General features: G+C 34.2%; 1 protein-coding gene across 7 annotated transcripts in view; it reads right to left on the reverse strand.

Moving 5' to 3' along the window:
* The window catches only part of LOC106869985 (metabotropic glutamate receptor), a 386,369-nt gene that overhangs the window by 31,128 nt on the left and 337,741 nt on the right, over positions 1-17,500 (reverse strand). The window contains exon 8 of one of the 7 annotated variants that reach the window (XM_089360479.1): positions 10,741-11,271. The exons of the other annotated variants lie outside the window; for them this stretch is intronic. Within the exon in view, the coding sequence (XP_089216605.1) occupies positions 11,128-11,271 (144 nt within the window). The 3' untranslated portion in view covers positions 10,741-11,127. Of the gene's footprint in view, positions 1-10,740; positions 11,272-17,500 lie in introns of those variants that run through there. 7 annotated transcript variants of the gene reach the window in all.

Here is a 17,500-nt window from a genome sequence, read left to right on the forward strand (position 1 = left end):
CACACACACACACACACACACACACACACACACACACAGATGAAAAAGTTTGATAAAAACAAGATGCAGTAAATGCCATTTACTCACCACGCACGTTTCGCCATTTTGGCAATCGCACATTTTAGTGTGCACCACACAGGAAAAACAATGCACACATACATAAACACGCATATATACAAACACACACACACACACACACATATATATTTAAGTATATATATATGTGTGTGTGTGTGTGTGTGTGTGTGTGTGTGTGTGTGTCATGGTTTATGTATAGAAAAGAATTGTCTGGAAGTGACTTTTCGTAAACAAGATGTGATGTTATGTTTGGAAGCGATTTACATTCTTAAAATACCTTAATACACATAATACTTTGCAGATACCCACCCAGGAGTAGACTTCAGTTAACAATGAATATGGAGCTAAAGGATAAGTCATTGTGCATAGAAATCTTTGGAAATAAAAGCCTTCCTTTACAAATCGCATACATACCGGTTACGTGCAAGTATGCGTGTATATACAATTGTGTGTATATGAATGCGTGTAGCTATATGGTTTACAAGAATGTACAGCAAGTAGACAGCGACAAAATGTATATGTACATCTATACAGATACGTATATATATATATATATATATATATATATATATATATATGTATACATACATATGTGTATTATATATAAACATATATGTATGTGCGTGTGTGCGTGTATAGATACACACTCACACACCATCTAGGTATGTGTGTATATATATATGTGTGTGTGTGTGTGTGTGCACGTAAATAGTAAGGTGGATAGCAAGTGAAGGCAATGACGATGGTGATGATTGTGCTGATGGTGATGGTCTGTATTGGATTTGGTGGTAGCGATATCGGTGATGGCGAAATAACTTGGAGTCAGCCGAATGTATAAACCAGGATATTGGTATATGAAGCAGTGAATGTAAACTTATATACTCACTTAAAAATTAACTGGAGCGTAATGTTTGCAAATACCCCCCCCCCAAAAAGTTGTTTTATCTTGTAAAATACATTTTTAGGAAGAAGGCAAAAAAAAAAACGGTGTTTTCTCTTTATTTGATATATTTCTCACAGTTAAAAATCTGTACGATAACAATTGATTCTATTCGTATTTACACACACACACACACACACACACACACACACACACACACACACACACATATATATATATTGAGGTTATGAGAGATAATGGTGTCAAGAAGACCCAAAGGTGTCATGTAATGCTGAGTAAGTGCTATGGACAGACTATAGTTAAGCTCCAGGTTCGATAATGATACGAATGAGGAGTTCAACGTGGGGCATATATTATCATGCATACATATATATATATATATATATATATATATATATATATATACATATATATATATATATATATATATATATATATATATATATATATACATATATATATATATATAAAATTAACAGAATTGAATAACAAATCCAAGGTTGTGAAAGAATTTAGAACATTTATAAAGAGAAGGTCTTACAAAATATCCCGGAACAGCTGTAAGAGCATCTCTTTAAACATTTTTCACATCCTTGGATTTTTTATCTCATTCTGTTAATTATATATATATATATATATATATATATATCGACGAAAGTTAAGGGTTGTGAATCCAACCCACTAAGGGATAATATCTATGCAATACACTGCCGGAAGAATGCCCAATTATTATTACACTAGTGTGTTTTCTTTGTATTACGAAGTGCAATAAATGGGTGCGGGTAAAAAGATATTTTACCATTAATTTATATAGCAATAAGAAAATGGAGGGGAATAGATGCTAGTCATCAGCTTGCAGACATTTTATTGTTTACTAAAAGGACACTAATAACAATATACTAACACATGCGACATATTGTATTTTAATTACTGATATGACATAATATGTCACATGTGTTTGTATATTGTTATTATTGTCCTTTTAGTAAACAAATAAACAGGTAAATTGACATAATACAATGTCTGCAAGCTGATGACTACCATCTATTCCCCTCCATTTTCTTATTGCTATATATATATATATATATATATATAGGTAAATTGAAATTTAGAGGTAATACTTGACAATTGTAAGCACCTGTGTATTCCAGCTCGTGGTTGCGGTGAAAGAATAAATTGTAAATCCAAAAAATAACAACAAAACTACAAAGGATTCCGCGGTACACGTGTTTCAAGCTTTATATGTGTATAATATAATATGTGTATAATTTACAATGTAAAGCTATCCTCAGTCGCAAAATTATTTCTCTCCCAGGAAATTATACCACCTCGGCGTTGAAGTAGGAAGAAAGGTGTGATGTAAGAGGTGAAGATCTTTTCGGTATTCTGTATAGTACTATACCTCGTATAATTCTCCACCCAGACATAATCTCTGAATCGTGGCAAGGTATGGAAGGTTTTCGGAGGACCGGAGAGATTATGTCTGGGTGGAGAATTATACGAGGTATAGTACTATACAGAATACCGAAAAGACCTTCACCTCTTACATCACACCTTTCTTCCTACTTCAACGCCGAGGTGGTATAATTTCCTGGGAGAGAAATAATTTTGCGGCTGAGGATAGCTTTACATTGTAAATTATACACATATTATATTATACACATATAAAGCTTGAAACACGTGTACCGCGGAATCCTTTGTAGTTTTGTTGTTATTTTGGGGATTTACAATTTATGTATATTTATATATATATATATATATATATATATATATATATAAATATACACATATACGTATTTATTTATATACATATATATAAGAACGCGATGTGTGATAAACTGGGAGTAGCACAGGAGTGAAATGTTTGCTATGTATATAACCATTTACATATATATATATATATATATGTATATATATATATATATATATATATATATATATATATGTATATATATATATATATGAAAATTTCTTCATTTTACTGGTAGAAAATTACATTGCGTACGCACAGAATGTTAATTTCCTTATTGTTTTTTTTTTTTTTGTTTGCTACACTTGAATATATTTCATTGTTTTCGTTTTATATGGTTATTATCTGAGATGCTTTTCTTTTATGCAAATATTGTATTTTGTGTTAAAATCAATTCTGAATTCTTTGACTGGAAACATTGAATGTATTCTTAGCAATCCTAAGATGCAATACATACACGCAAGGCTTCGAAATTCACTATCTTATAATACAGAGTAAACTCTGTGTGCTTGTGTGCTTGTTTGAAGGAATGTGCCTATGTGTATTTGAGTGTATGTCTGTGTGTGTGCGCGCGTGTGGCTGCGTCTGTGTTTGTGTGTGCGTGTCTGCGTGTGTTAGTGCCTTGTCTTGTGGTTACGGTATTGCACTCATAATTGCAAGATCGTGGTTTCAGTTCCTGGACTAGGCGGTGTGTTGCGTTCCTGAGTAAAACACTTCATCTCCCGTTGCTCTGCGAAATTTTGCGCACCCGACGGGTGGCACACCATACACCAGTTCACTGTTCAGGTAATGGTACCACAGTTTCTCTTCTCTATCCCAAATCATTATATCAGGTCTGTGTGTTTTCATTTTAGTGCGGTCTTCATTGGGACATTCCACCAGTATGTATGTATGTATGTATGTATGTATGTATGAATAAATGAATGTATGCATGTATATCTATATACATATATGTATATATGTCTGTATGTGTGTGTGTGTGTGTGTGTGCATTTATACACAAACACACACACACACACACATACATGCACAACACATTCTTGCGGGTGATTGATTTGAAACCGAAACGGACAAAGTAAGCAACTAAGGCGGGAGCCCTGGTAGCTGACATTAGTTCAAGGTAAAGAGACCGTAAATTACATCTTCTCTAAGAAAAAGCTAACTCAGTCACTGCTGCCTGCATTCAGGCCAAGCATACAGACGAACGGACAACCGCTTATAACTTAGATGTTTAAGGTAGATGGAGAAAGATTCTAACATTGCTTGTATTATCCTCTAGATACGTCTTGAGGCAAACCATGTCATCTTACATCTATCTATCTATCTATCTATCTATCTATCTACGTATCTATTTACACACACACATACACACACACACACTTGTTTTTCTATCTATATTATATATGTATGTATATATACATACATACATATATAGATAAATACATAAATACATATATATATGTATGTATGTATCTATGTATATATATATGCCGATTTAATGGCACATATTTCATGTAATTCGAAAATTATTTTAAAGAAAGAAACGAAATAAGCATGACCAAGTGTTGATTGCGTGTAAGGTTTATAGGTTATATGACACGCTTCAAATTTGTGAACGTGTGAATTACAACACGCAATATTATACGAATCCTTGTGAAAATATTTTGACATTAAATTTATATTTCTTTCGTTTTGTTTTTTCAGCATCAGACTTAGCTTTTCCAATACACCCGAAAAAAAAAAAAAAAAAAAGAAAAGAAAAACGTCAAAACAAAAAGAAAAGAAACAATATTTCCATCGTCGCTGCCGAATTCTTTATTTTAAAAGCAGAAAGTAAAAGTAAAAAGAAAGAAAACTACAGACACAACTGTGACTTTTTCTTTTCTGTAATATAAAATAATTCAGCACTAGCGAATTCAAAATAATTCATAGAACATCATGAAGAATCACTGAAAAATTGGGATTCAAATGTCACAAAATCTTGTAGTATTGCATTATAGCAACAACGGTGATTTGCTATATTCACTCTGTTAAGTCATGAATATATTTTTTCTTTAAAGATATCTATTGTGTCTAATTTCATTTTTGTTATTCTGACAATGAATCGTAATTTCTGCTACCAAAAATATCAACTAATGATGTATGGTTATGCAGAACATCACTCTAAATTCCCACACAAAGCCTTCTCAATAGGCCTTGTGTATTACACCGAAGCATACCTTTTCTCCTGACGAAATCGAAAGAATCTTAAAAGAAATTGTTGTTGACCTACATGACTAGTGCTGCCTTTAGAATGACTGAAATTTGTAGGTAACTGACTTTAAGATAAACCTAGATCCAAAACATATTCTTCAATACCTAAACACTATATTATTGATTTCTAACATTATCACAAGACCGCAAAAGTAAGGTTGCGTGAGGTCGATTAAATCGAACGCAGTACATGACTGCTACATATTTTATTAAAATAGGTTTGACTTAACCACAGAATTTACAGGAGATAAAGAAATTAAACAAAGTGTTTTGAAGTATTTAGTATAGTTATATAATATAGCTTTATGTGTATTTTAAATGTAGCTTCGTTAATAACCGAGTAAAGATCACAAACATCTCGATGCTTTCAACAGCGTCGCTACCTCCGGAAGAGTGAAACATTATTAGCGCTGGCGGGAAATAGTTTTATTTTTACTGACACTGATTGCAGTACGCTTTCTTTCTCTGCCATACATTAATCCAGAAAGTCAGGTAATGACGAGTGATAACACAACAACATAAATATATTAATTGGGAAAATTATTTCAGTATGCCGAAAGAAAAAAAGCTGTTACATTCAATAAAATGTATACTACATAGCATTTAGAATCAAGCACGCGCATACACATAGACATGCTTACATCTATCTATCTATCTATCTATCTATCTATCTATCTATCTATCTATCTATCTATCTATCTATCTATCTATCTGTCTCTCTCTCTGTATTATATATATATATATATATATATATATATATATATATATATATAGATATGACATATTGTGTGCGAATTTAGTTTGCCGCCCGCTTATTCATTGACAAATTTTATCTTACATTATTACATTGTATTGATTGATACTTACACACATACATATATACACATGTGCATACGTACACATAATCCTACATTTACATATATACGTACATCAATACACAAATGCACACATATGTACACCCACACATATTTTAACTGTTAGAGCAACTAGGAAGTATGGAGCTGTATAAAGACTACTAATGGGGAAACAGCAAAAGAGTGAAGAGCCACCGGAAACAGGCTGTAATGTGACGAGACAACAAGAAAGAATCTTTTGTCATACCACATAGGTGTGTTACCAAGCTATTAAAATTAGTCAAAGTTCCAAAATAAGTAGTCGTAGCAACTATTCAGCACCTAACCATGATTGGGAACATTATTTTCCTTCTCAGATTTGATAACAAACAAATCAAATCTGACATAATACATTATCACAAAGACAACATGGTGGGCAATAGATTGTAAGTCCTGCTCTGTCTCCTCTCCTTCAAAAGTGTTATTAAACCTACTCACAAAAGTATAAAAATGTATTGTTCATACATATAGATACACAAGAAACATTTCTCGTGCCTTTCTTATGACGACCTAATGTTTTATGGACTAAGTATTGATAGCGTTTAAAAAAACATCGGATTTTATAACTCAATATTTCACAGGCATTGAAGTAACATTTGATGAGCAGTGTTGAAGATAAAACAAAGGAAAGGTCTGCCCTTGTCTAGCGCGAACATGTTGACAATAAAGCCTTGCATGATACTGAGTACTACAGGAGTCACTCGCATGAATACACACACACACATATAAATATATATATACACATATATGTATGTAAATGCATATGAACATACATATATACAGATATATATATATATATGCATATACATACATACATATATACATACGTACATATATGTGTGTGTATGTGTGTATTTTTCTGTGTGGGTGTGTTGGTGTGTATGTGTGTATAGTCTACAGATGAGATCCAGGGATTCCCAGCGTAGAAGACATTTCGTCGTGCTCAAAAGACTCAGACATAGACTCCGGTGTCTTTCGAGGGGATCGATTCCTCAGGATAAAGAATGGCTGTAAGAAGAATCATGTTGAGCGGGCGTAAAGGCAATTGTACGGATAAACAAATTAGATATATTAAATTTAATAGTTTGAGTTTGACATGCAAAATCTGTATATATGTATACATGGAAAACGATTGAAAGTAAAAGATGGAAACATTCAGATGATGAATATTTAAGCATAGGTATAAGGATGTTTATCTTGAGAGATCCAACTTACGCAGAGTCTTCTGACTTTTATTACACATGCTAACGACTGGTATTAATTATTAATTTAATAATTTTCACCCTGTATTTATATAATTAAATACTTAAATTCTTCGGTTGGATAATATATGGTGAATTTATTCACTGCTGTACTACTCTGACCGTATGTTTACTGGCGGATTTTTATTTGAATACTTGATGTATAAAGATGGAACTAAGTGCTCACGTGTATACTTTGTGTTTTCGGTGGGTATTATAGTTTCATAATTATGCATTTTCCAGTGACCTTACTGACGAGCCACGGATGGTTAATTAATCAACTGATTGATTAATTAATTCGATTTATTTGATCATTATTGGTGAAACTCATTGGTAAAGGGTTAACTGAGATTTTTACTCGTTGAAGTGTCCTACAAGTAACGTGCAATGGAAGAATATTTCTTTCGTGGCTTGGGTTTTGACAGCGCTTTCTGGTATGTAAGGAATCCACATGGTGTTCTCCTCTCCGTGTATAAACTCTTATACTCTATTATATATATATATATATATATATATATATATATATATATATATATATATATATATATATATATATATATATTCTGTAGTTTCGGCTCAGAGCTGCGGCCATGCAGATGCACCGCCCTTTTGCTACACTGTCATTACTGAGAGCATCCTCCGATATGTGGCAGTTGGTGAAGAATGGAATTTGATGTAGCTACCCTCATTTGCATCTCTTGCCGTGAGGTAGGTTCATCTGGGACTCTCTACAGAAAGAGGTCCAGCTTTGATTTTAAAACGCTTACATCTACTTTGTGCAGGTTCTTCAGGCTCTTTGGGAGAATATTAAAAAGCTGTGGGTCCCTGAAACCCAGGCTGATGAAGTAACTGGTCCTGAAGCGCTATGGTGTTGCTAGGATCTTTGGCACTATGCAGTGTCGTCCCGTTCTGGCATTGGTGTAGCTTTCAATGCCAAAATTTGGCACAATTACTTCCAAGATCTTCCAGATGTATATTACTGCATACCTCCCCCACCCTTCACTCCAGGGAGTAGAGTCTTAGCTGTTTCAACCTTTCCCAGTAGCTGAGCAGGTCCGCTGTTAATTTCACATTGATGGGTGACCATAATTGTGACCGTATTTGGATCGGATCCGATACGTTTAGACACATATGCACACACAAACATACACACACATGTACGCACATATAATATATATTCACAAAATATACATAGACACACTCGCGTACAGACACATAGACACACACACACACATACACACACACACACACACACACACACACACGCACACATATATATATATTCCGCTATATACGTGAGCGACGTGTACGCACGTGTGCTTGTAACAAACGCACACATATATTTTAGTTAAAAGTAAAGAGAAATATTTACTCAAATTTTCTAATTCAGCGTCGTCATATACGTAACGTCGTTTTAGTGTGTTCTCTCAACGATTTTCTTACAAGTGTAATGACAGCTCAAGTTCACTACTTCAAAAATACGTGATTATAAAGCGAAGTAATCATAGCAATTTCATGAAATCCAAGTGCGACTCTGTATATAAGCAGAGAAAACAGTCTTTATAATTTTGTTCTTTTATAAGCATAATGATTAATAAGAATATTTATATATTTATCAAGTATACTTCAATTGTAACTTAATCCCATTCTCATATATCTTCTCATATATATATATATATATATATATATGTATACATGTATATATATATATATATATATATATATATATATATATATATATATATATATATATATATATATATATATATATATATATATTTTTTTGCGTACTTTAGACGACATTTTATTCACCACACACTGTATATATATAGCTGTGTGTGTGTGTGTGTGTGTGTGTATGTAGATAGATAGATAGGTACATACATACATACATATATCCATACATAGTCGCACGCACATACACTTTCCTGGGGCAGGAAAGGCTCAAGGAACATCTTCACCAGGAGAAAACAACAACAGTAATAAAGTTCGTGAAAAAGGGAGAGAAACCAGTAAAGTCGGCAAAAACGACATATAGCTTGCTGCATGAAGCCAAATCCTAGGGTTTAAAGATGGACCCAGGAGGGAGAGACTGCAACTTCCTCAAGTCGTCCTTACAATCCTGAGACCAGATGTGGTTCTCTTTCTGAAACGACCAAGAAAATGATCGCATTCGGCTCACAGTCCCGTGGGAGGGAGGTGGATGAGGCCCATGAACGGAAGCTTACCAGATATGAAAGTCTTCTGCAGGATTGCAGGGAGAAAGGATGACGGGTATAACTTTTCCCAGTCGAGTATGGCTGTAAGGGATCTCTGCTCAGTGGACACTGAGAATGCTTACAGCCAATGGAATGACAGCAAAGAAACTAAAGGTGGCTGTGAGCAAGAGAAAGAAGTTAAGCTGTGAGCCGGGAAGAGATGAAGAGCAGTGACTTGGCCTCTTCTGCAGACTCACCAACGTGAGGATGTTACGGTTCAGGGTCGATACACGCAATGAGCATTGGATACCATCTGATGACATTAGTTCCTCTTTGCCAAAGTTCAATTTACTTTGGCGAACAGAAAAATTACCTCCTAGGTGCTATTAACATTCGAGACGGTATCAAAAAGTTCTTGGACTACTTTTGTAGCGCGCCAACAGATGACAACACACGGGTGAGTGCGCAAAGAGAGCTAGCAGCGACCTTCACGGCGGCAGTGTGCCGAGTCACGTTGCTGTGTTTACTTCACTAGTTGTAAAATTTGTGTCTATGTGAGCACGTGTATGCTGCAGTCTGCAATTTTTGCCATGGATAGGAAGTTGGAACAAGAGCTAACGTAAAATTTTGCGTTACACTTGGGAAGTCGGCTACAGAGACATTAAGAATGCTTCGGCAAGCTGACGGTGATGAGGTAGTGAGTCGTGTGCAACGTTACCAGTGGTACGGACGCTTCAAGAGGCACGACCGAGCCACAGCTCAATCAACAACATGCTCATCATTTCTTTCGATATCCGCGTTATAGTGCATCGAGTATTCGACCCCCAGGATCGAATTGAGAGTTCTACTGTGATGAATTGAAGCGTCTGAGTGAGGACATTCGGCGAAATTCCATAAGTTTTCAAAGGTGAATAAGCATCGACAGCTAGCAAGCCAAACTACTACAGACTGATGAAGAGCAATGACTCCGAAACTAGTCTCTGGATGCTGGCTTTGCTGGGTAGAGATGCTTATCTCGCCTGTTTGAAAACTTAAGGACACAGAATGCTTGTGTCACATAACCAACTGGAAAGGGTGTTTCCTGAGGCTAAATGGCAGTAGCATTCTTCCCTTTCCTGGGGCTGCCACATTAAATTGACAACAAACCATCACTATATATATATATACACTCGCACATATATATGTTTGCGCGTGTGTTTAAGTTTGTCTGTGGCTTTGTGTGGTCGTCTTCTTCCATCGATTGACAACCGTTGTAAGTTTGCTCACTGTTCGGCAAAAGTGACCAACAGAATAAGTAACAGACTACAAGATAAAAGTCCTATCAACAAATACGAGAAATAAAATCAAGAATCATTTGATATATCGAACAAGTTATAAATATGAATGGGTGGATTCGCAAATAATGCCTGGATGACAGGTATATGAACTTAACCGACAGAATATTAGTGAATGCTCCCTGAACCAATATGAAAATGGAAGAATTGTCTTCGGTGACCCTGTGTTAGATACTTAAGAGAAATGTGGTTCGATCTTTTATGTAATAGAGGAACATTTCACCGTCATGAGTCACTTGGGTTGTCGATTATTGCATCTCCGTAGCCTCTTGGATGCAAATTAAGAAACTCTGCGCGATATTTAGCAAAACGTTAAGAAAATTTCATTAAGATCAGGAAACGCTAATATTTTGTGTTAATACTGAATACAAGGGGAATATGTTACAGATTCGTTGGCTTCTTTCAGCGTTACCAGAGGTCGAGAAACGATTCCATTTCCCGGCTAATTCCCTTGTGAATGTCGCAGAAAATGTCTAGCTTCAAAACATTGACTTTGTAAAAAGAATCAATAGTCTTTTGTGTGGAGTATGATTTGCAAGGTGTTGGTAGCTTCTTATCGAATTGTGTTCGCCATGAAATGTCAGTATTCCTTTTGGGATCGCTTCATTCTGAAAACTGTTCACCTAAAAACACAATATTGATGTAGTATGCGCAATCGCTAATAATATGGAATAAGAAAAAAAGTTTTATCGAAGATAAATACGTGTAAAATACACATACACACACACACATGCATATATATATATATATATATATATATATATATATATATACACCCACACATATACATAAATAAACATATATACATATGTATGAGTGTGTGTATATACATATGTATATATAGAAACACACACACACACACACACACACACACACACACACACACACACACACACACACACACACATATATATATATATACATACATACATGTATATATGTTTACTTGTGTGTATAACTTATACAAGGAACATTCCAGATGTTTTGGAACTTTTTCAAGAGAAACAGCTCTAATTGCTTCAGGTCATTGTACTTTCAGTATATCATTGCAGTACATTCGGTAAGTTGACCTACGAACTTTTGCATGGAAAATTGAACGAGACCGCTGTATCAGCGCTTTTAATACTTCCTCCGAAACAAAGCTTGTCACAAGTGACTACCTTTCACGCTGCATATATGTGTATGAATGTGTGTGTATGTGTATGTATGTATATATGTTTCTGTGTGAGTGTGTGTGTGTGTGTGTGTGTGTGTGTGTGTGTGTGTGTATAGTAAAGAAATAAAGTTGAAAAGACTTCTTACATTGTTGTTTTGAGTTTTGCAGAAACGATCATCAAACAGTCGCGAGAATAGAGAACAATGCATTATTTTAAATACAAACGATTGTCTGTTGATCATTTCTGTGAAACTCTGAGTGGCAGTTTGTGAATTCTTCAGCTTCAGTAAAATATTTTACTCGACTTTTGGTATTCGAGGGTTATTTTCTTCATCTTGATTTGCACCTAAGTTCTTGTATGTTCACATGTATATACATCCGTAAATACACATATGTGTCTGTGTGCATGCGTGTGTGCGCGCGCACGTATATATATGCAAATATGTAAGCATATTTATGAGCGGCAAACTGAAGCAAATTATGCCAAGTGTAAGAACCGATTATAGATACGTGTGCATAATGTGATAATAGTATACCACACACCCGCGCACACATATACACACACAGATACACGTGAAGGTACTGTGATACGCGCGCTTCTCTACCAGGAGCTGATTTTGAGTCAGATTCAGACAATTGAAGAGGAAGTTAAATTCACTTATTCAGATGGCAATTATTAAAAGGAAAGCTTAGTGTGACATTACCATTGTTTTCTGAATAGTATCATACACAAATTGGAAATGCTGTATGTATATTTATGCATTTACAAGCAGGTTAGTCTGCATATATGGTCATAAAATCGCACGCCTACGAATGGACACACATTCAACTGTTACAGAGCAGTAGTGTGACGGAAAATGTGTGACAGTACATTTACATATGCACTAATATATATCACTGTACGTGTGTGTATATATATGTCTGTGTGTGCGTGCATACACACGCACATACACACACATATATATATATCTTTACACACAAGCACACACACACACACACACACGAACACATATACACACGAATGCACACACATATATACGCAAAAGTAAATATATGTACATATCGTTGCGTTTGCATATATATATATATATATATATATATATATATATATATAAATGTTGATGTTGATGTACCTGCTTTTGTGTATATACATATATGTGTGTATTTTTGAATGCATCTTTTCTCTCTTTCTCTCTCTCTCTCCCTCTCTCAGTATACACATATACATACACACATTGATACATATGTGTGTGTGTGTGTGTATGTGTCTGTTTATCAGTATGTGTGTGGTTGGGTGTTCATGCGTCAAACGGACAATGAGACAATGAGGAAAATGAGAAGGAAGTCGTTATAAATGGTGATAGAAACTGCAAAAAAGTCGAAATCAAAAGTATAAAAGAATTGCTCTCAGATAATAGAATACCTTAATATCTAGGAGAGCGATCTCAGAAATAGGAGAAAGATATAAACGATAACAATGCCATGATATGTTACTAAACAATGCTATTTTGTGTTATAGAAACGTGTAGGAAAGTGAATCTCTCTAAATGCGCAACGATTCATTTGTTAAACATTGATGATTCTCTTTGGTTGAACAAAAAAAAAAAAAAAAGAGAAAGAAGACAAAATCGAAGGAACAATATGCAGGCTGTTGTTTAGTTGGATAGAGTAGGCATCACATATACAAAGACACGTTCTCACAAATATTTTGAACATTTTCTTTTTTTCGTTTCGATTGATTACTTTATGGCTCTGATTTCTACACGATTAAAAACATTTAATTTACATTACGTAGATTTCACGTTTTATTTGAAATAAATATCATTTAACCCAAGAAACTAACAGAAAAATTCCACTTGTTATATATCTTTAATTTATAAGATTGTCGTAAATGTATGCAGTTTAAATGTTGCAGATCAGAAAACAACTATTGGAATTCCACAACCAAGTATATAGATAGTGCATAGATGGTTGTACAATTAATAAATATATTGTAACCTGTTTCTCACCCAAAGTATTTTTCATCAGATTGTGCTAAACATCCACGCTCAGTTGCAGATTTTTAGATAACCCTTGCTTCTTACGTTCCGTAAAGCTTTCTTGTAAGATCCAAAAGATTTGAAGTATGTAGCACATATGATATGTAGACACCAGACAAGTACTTCCTGTGTATCACACTTGATATACACAACGGTCAAACATTTAAAGCTTGTATGCATTTAATTACTGCATAATCGCTATGTATCAGTTATATACTATCGACTCAGTTATCTACTCCATTTGCAAACAACACAAAAATATGAGTTCAAGACTTGGAAGAAATCTATATCTGAGAGCACGGCGTTTATTCCATCATTCACTGAGTTGTAGAGATGACGTTTGATCAAGAAGATAATTATTAATGAGTTTTAGTAACATTCATGAATGTTTAATTATTTCTCAGATTTACATATTAGAAAAGAAAGATGTTCTGTCTTCAGGCAGATAACATCTGTACACAGAGATTTAACTTTTGCTTCTTTCTCAGAAGAGCGAACGTCTCAGAAATCGGAAAAGAGATAGACGAAATATGGATGCTGGAGAGAGGAAAACGGGGAGTATGAGAGTTTCCTGCAAACACAGGGTAAGCAACAAATGATACAAAGTTAAATTTTGTCCCCCACCACACAAACACTTGTGTAAATATATAGATATGTATGTATATAATATAATGGAGAAATCAGCTTATTAATTAGGTATGTAACGGTCATTAAAAGAAAGCAATTATTAAAAGCTTGACCGTCTGGAAAGTTTTTTATAAATCCATGTTCCAAGAAATTTCCTGTAATTTCGATTTCTGAAGTTTATTGAATATTTGAGCTATAAGTTTTTCACAAATTTAAATATTCATTGCATTCACTGCGGAGTAGATTTTAATGTTTATCCCCAGACACAACAAATTATTATTTCGTTGCGGGCGAAAGTTTCCGTTTTCATTTGGAGCAGTCTCTCTCTCTCTCTCTCTCTCTCTCTCTCTCTCTCTCTCTCTCTCTCTCTCTCTCTCTCTCTCTCTTTCTCTCCTCTATTTTCCTTAATGATAATTTACTGTATATTCATTTCAAGTTTTAATTCGCTATTAAAAAGAAAAAAAATACCCCAAGTTTATTCTATATACGTAATGTGACAAAAATATATTGAAAGAATGCAATTAGAAAAGATAGCTGTATAACTTTGCAAAGCACAAGTTTGTTAAATGACTATTTTCGACAAAATGAAATTTTTTTAATATACCGGTATAATTTTAAAAATATATAAATAAGGACTTTGTTGGTATGGGTGTTTGGAACGCTATAAGCTTTGCAATAATAACTATGTGATAACTATTATTTCTAGCACGTTAAACGTTGTTCCGTTTCCTTGTTCAAATTACAGATATATTACAACTCCGATAAATTACTGAAAGAAATATTCACTAAAGTGAAATTTTTGATAAACTGAAGTTTTCAGGAAAATTTACTTTCTGAACTTTCTGCTATTATTAAATATTTCAAGCTCACAAATCTAAATATTCGGTACAAAATAGTTTTCATTTCCTGTTTATTTCGTTCATTGTTTGCAATGTTCTCCCCCTCTCCTTCTCACAAACACATACACACACTGTCTCTCTAATATAAACACACACACACACACACTGTCTCTGTAATATAAATACCCCCCCCCCCACACACACTCCAGGTTTGGTTTCGTTATTACACAAATAACACATTAGAATTTTGTATTTCAATATGATGCGTCCAAATAATTATGCGACTGAAAAAGGTATTACGACTGTGATAAAACAATGAAAGCAATATTTACTAAGCAAGTGAGCACTATTATACAAAGAAATAATTAGACATAAACTATTCTTAGAATTGGGAATTAAACGCGAAAGACACATACATAAATATCAGTGTGAGTGTGCTTGTGTGTGTGTGTATATATATATATATATATATATATATATATATATATATATATATATATATATATATATATATGGAGAGAGAAAGAGATAGGTGACAAGGTAATAGAGGGAGAGAGATTCAGATCTAGAAGGAGGGTGTAAGTAAGCAGAGTCAATTAACGTGTTCAAATTATGAACGTGGCAATGAGGTTATCATCATGTGTTACCTATAAACTCTATCATTTAATGACAGAGACTATAGGTAACATCAAATGTAACCGCTAAGAAACTTACAATATTAAATCATATTTATTTATTAAGCCGAAGTCACTGAAGATGTTAAAACGGCCACCGCTGATTCTATCTATTGAGTGTCCACTGGTGTGCGCAGTTATAGGATTATTTTCGTTATAAAACCCAAAACATTATCGCAATTCTAACGACTAATTCGAATGGAAATCACCTGGGTGAATGCATCAAGACTTTTTCAATAAATCTTGTTAAATCCATCTCGGAATTCTAATTTCATAACGAACCACCCGTAATAAAACTATGAAGTGCAGCTGCATACATTCCAGTTGACTGGAGTCAGTATTCATATAAACACTACTTTACTTGAGCCTCTTTCAATTCTGATATACTTAATGATAGCTTTCAGAAATGCATTACTCTTTCACATTTCTGCTAAGTTAAATTTTTTTTTTTTACCAGCAACAATATTCTCTCACTCTCTCCCCACTTCCCTGTCTCTTTCTCTCTCTCTCTCTCTCTCTCTCTCTCACACACACACACTTCGCTTGTGCATGTATTTATGTACACAAGCGGCGAGTTTGCAGAATCTTTATGATCGGTGTTCAAATGCGACCAAGGCCGATCTTGTCTACAATTCTCTCGTATCACTCGGATCGAGGAAAACAACTTGACCTCTTCCGACATATTTCAAACCTCGTGCGTATAGTAGAATGGGTATATATTTATGCATACACGCATAAATACATGTGTGTATATATATCGTTGGTGATTTTTCCTCCATCTTCCTTTTCTATTGGAATTTCCTCTGTTTCTGAAGAAGAGCGTCTGCTCGAAACGTTAAACTACCTTTCTTTCCTTCCCTGAGCGTCTGCTAATTCTTTACATGTACCACGGCCTCGCGTTGTTGTTTTTGTGTTTGCCCTTTGTTTTTTAAAATTTATTTATGTATATATATATATATATATATATATATATATATATATATATATATATATATATGTATATATATATATATGTATATATATATACATATATATATGTATATAGTTCAAATTTACAGAAAATAAAAGACGTAGAGACAAATAAGTATAGCTAATCAATATATCAATATGGGTGTTCAATGGAGCTACTAGTTTGACCCCACGCAGATCTTCCGCCAGATGCTCATAGAGGCACCCTACACCCTGTACATATATATTAAACTCTTTTAAATATATAGTAAACGTTACTTGTTAGCGTAGTTATTGCTTTCATCATTTACTGAGATTTTACAACTATATATATATATATATATATATATATATATATATATATATATATACATGGCGGTTGTCTACTCCTTATGCAGGGTTTGACCACCTCCTGTACCTACACCTTAGAACCATCATGGCATCTGATGTGGTTTTTTTATCCAATGTTCTGAAAAGACACCCACATAGACTGCATATCCAATTTGAACCACCAAGAGCTGAAGAGAAATTCTGATCTTTGTGGATCTTAAAATGTTTTTTGAGGCCTC

Source organism: Octopus bimaculoides, chromosome 11 (genome assembly GCF_046866305.1).
Source record: "Octopus bimaculoides isolate indiv1 chromosome 11, ASM4686630v1, whole genome shotgun sequence".
Lineage (NCBI taxonomy): Eukaryota > Metazoa > Mollusca > Cephalopoda > Octopoda > Octopodidae > Octopus > Octopus bimaculoides.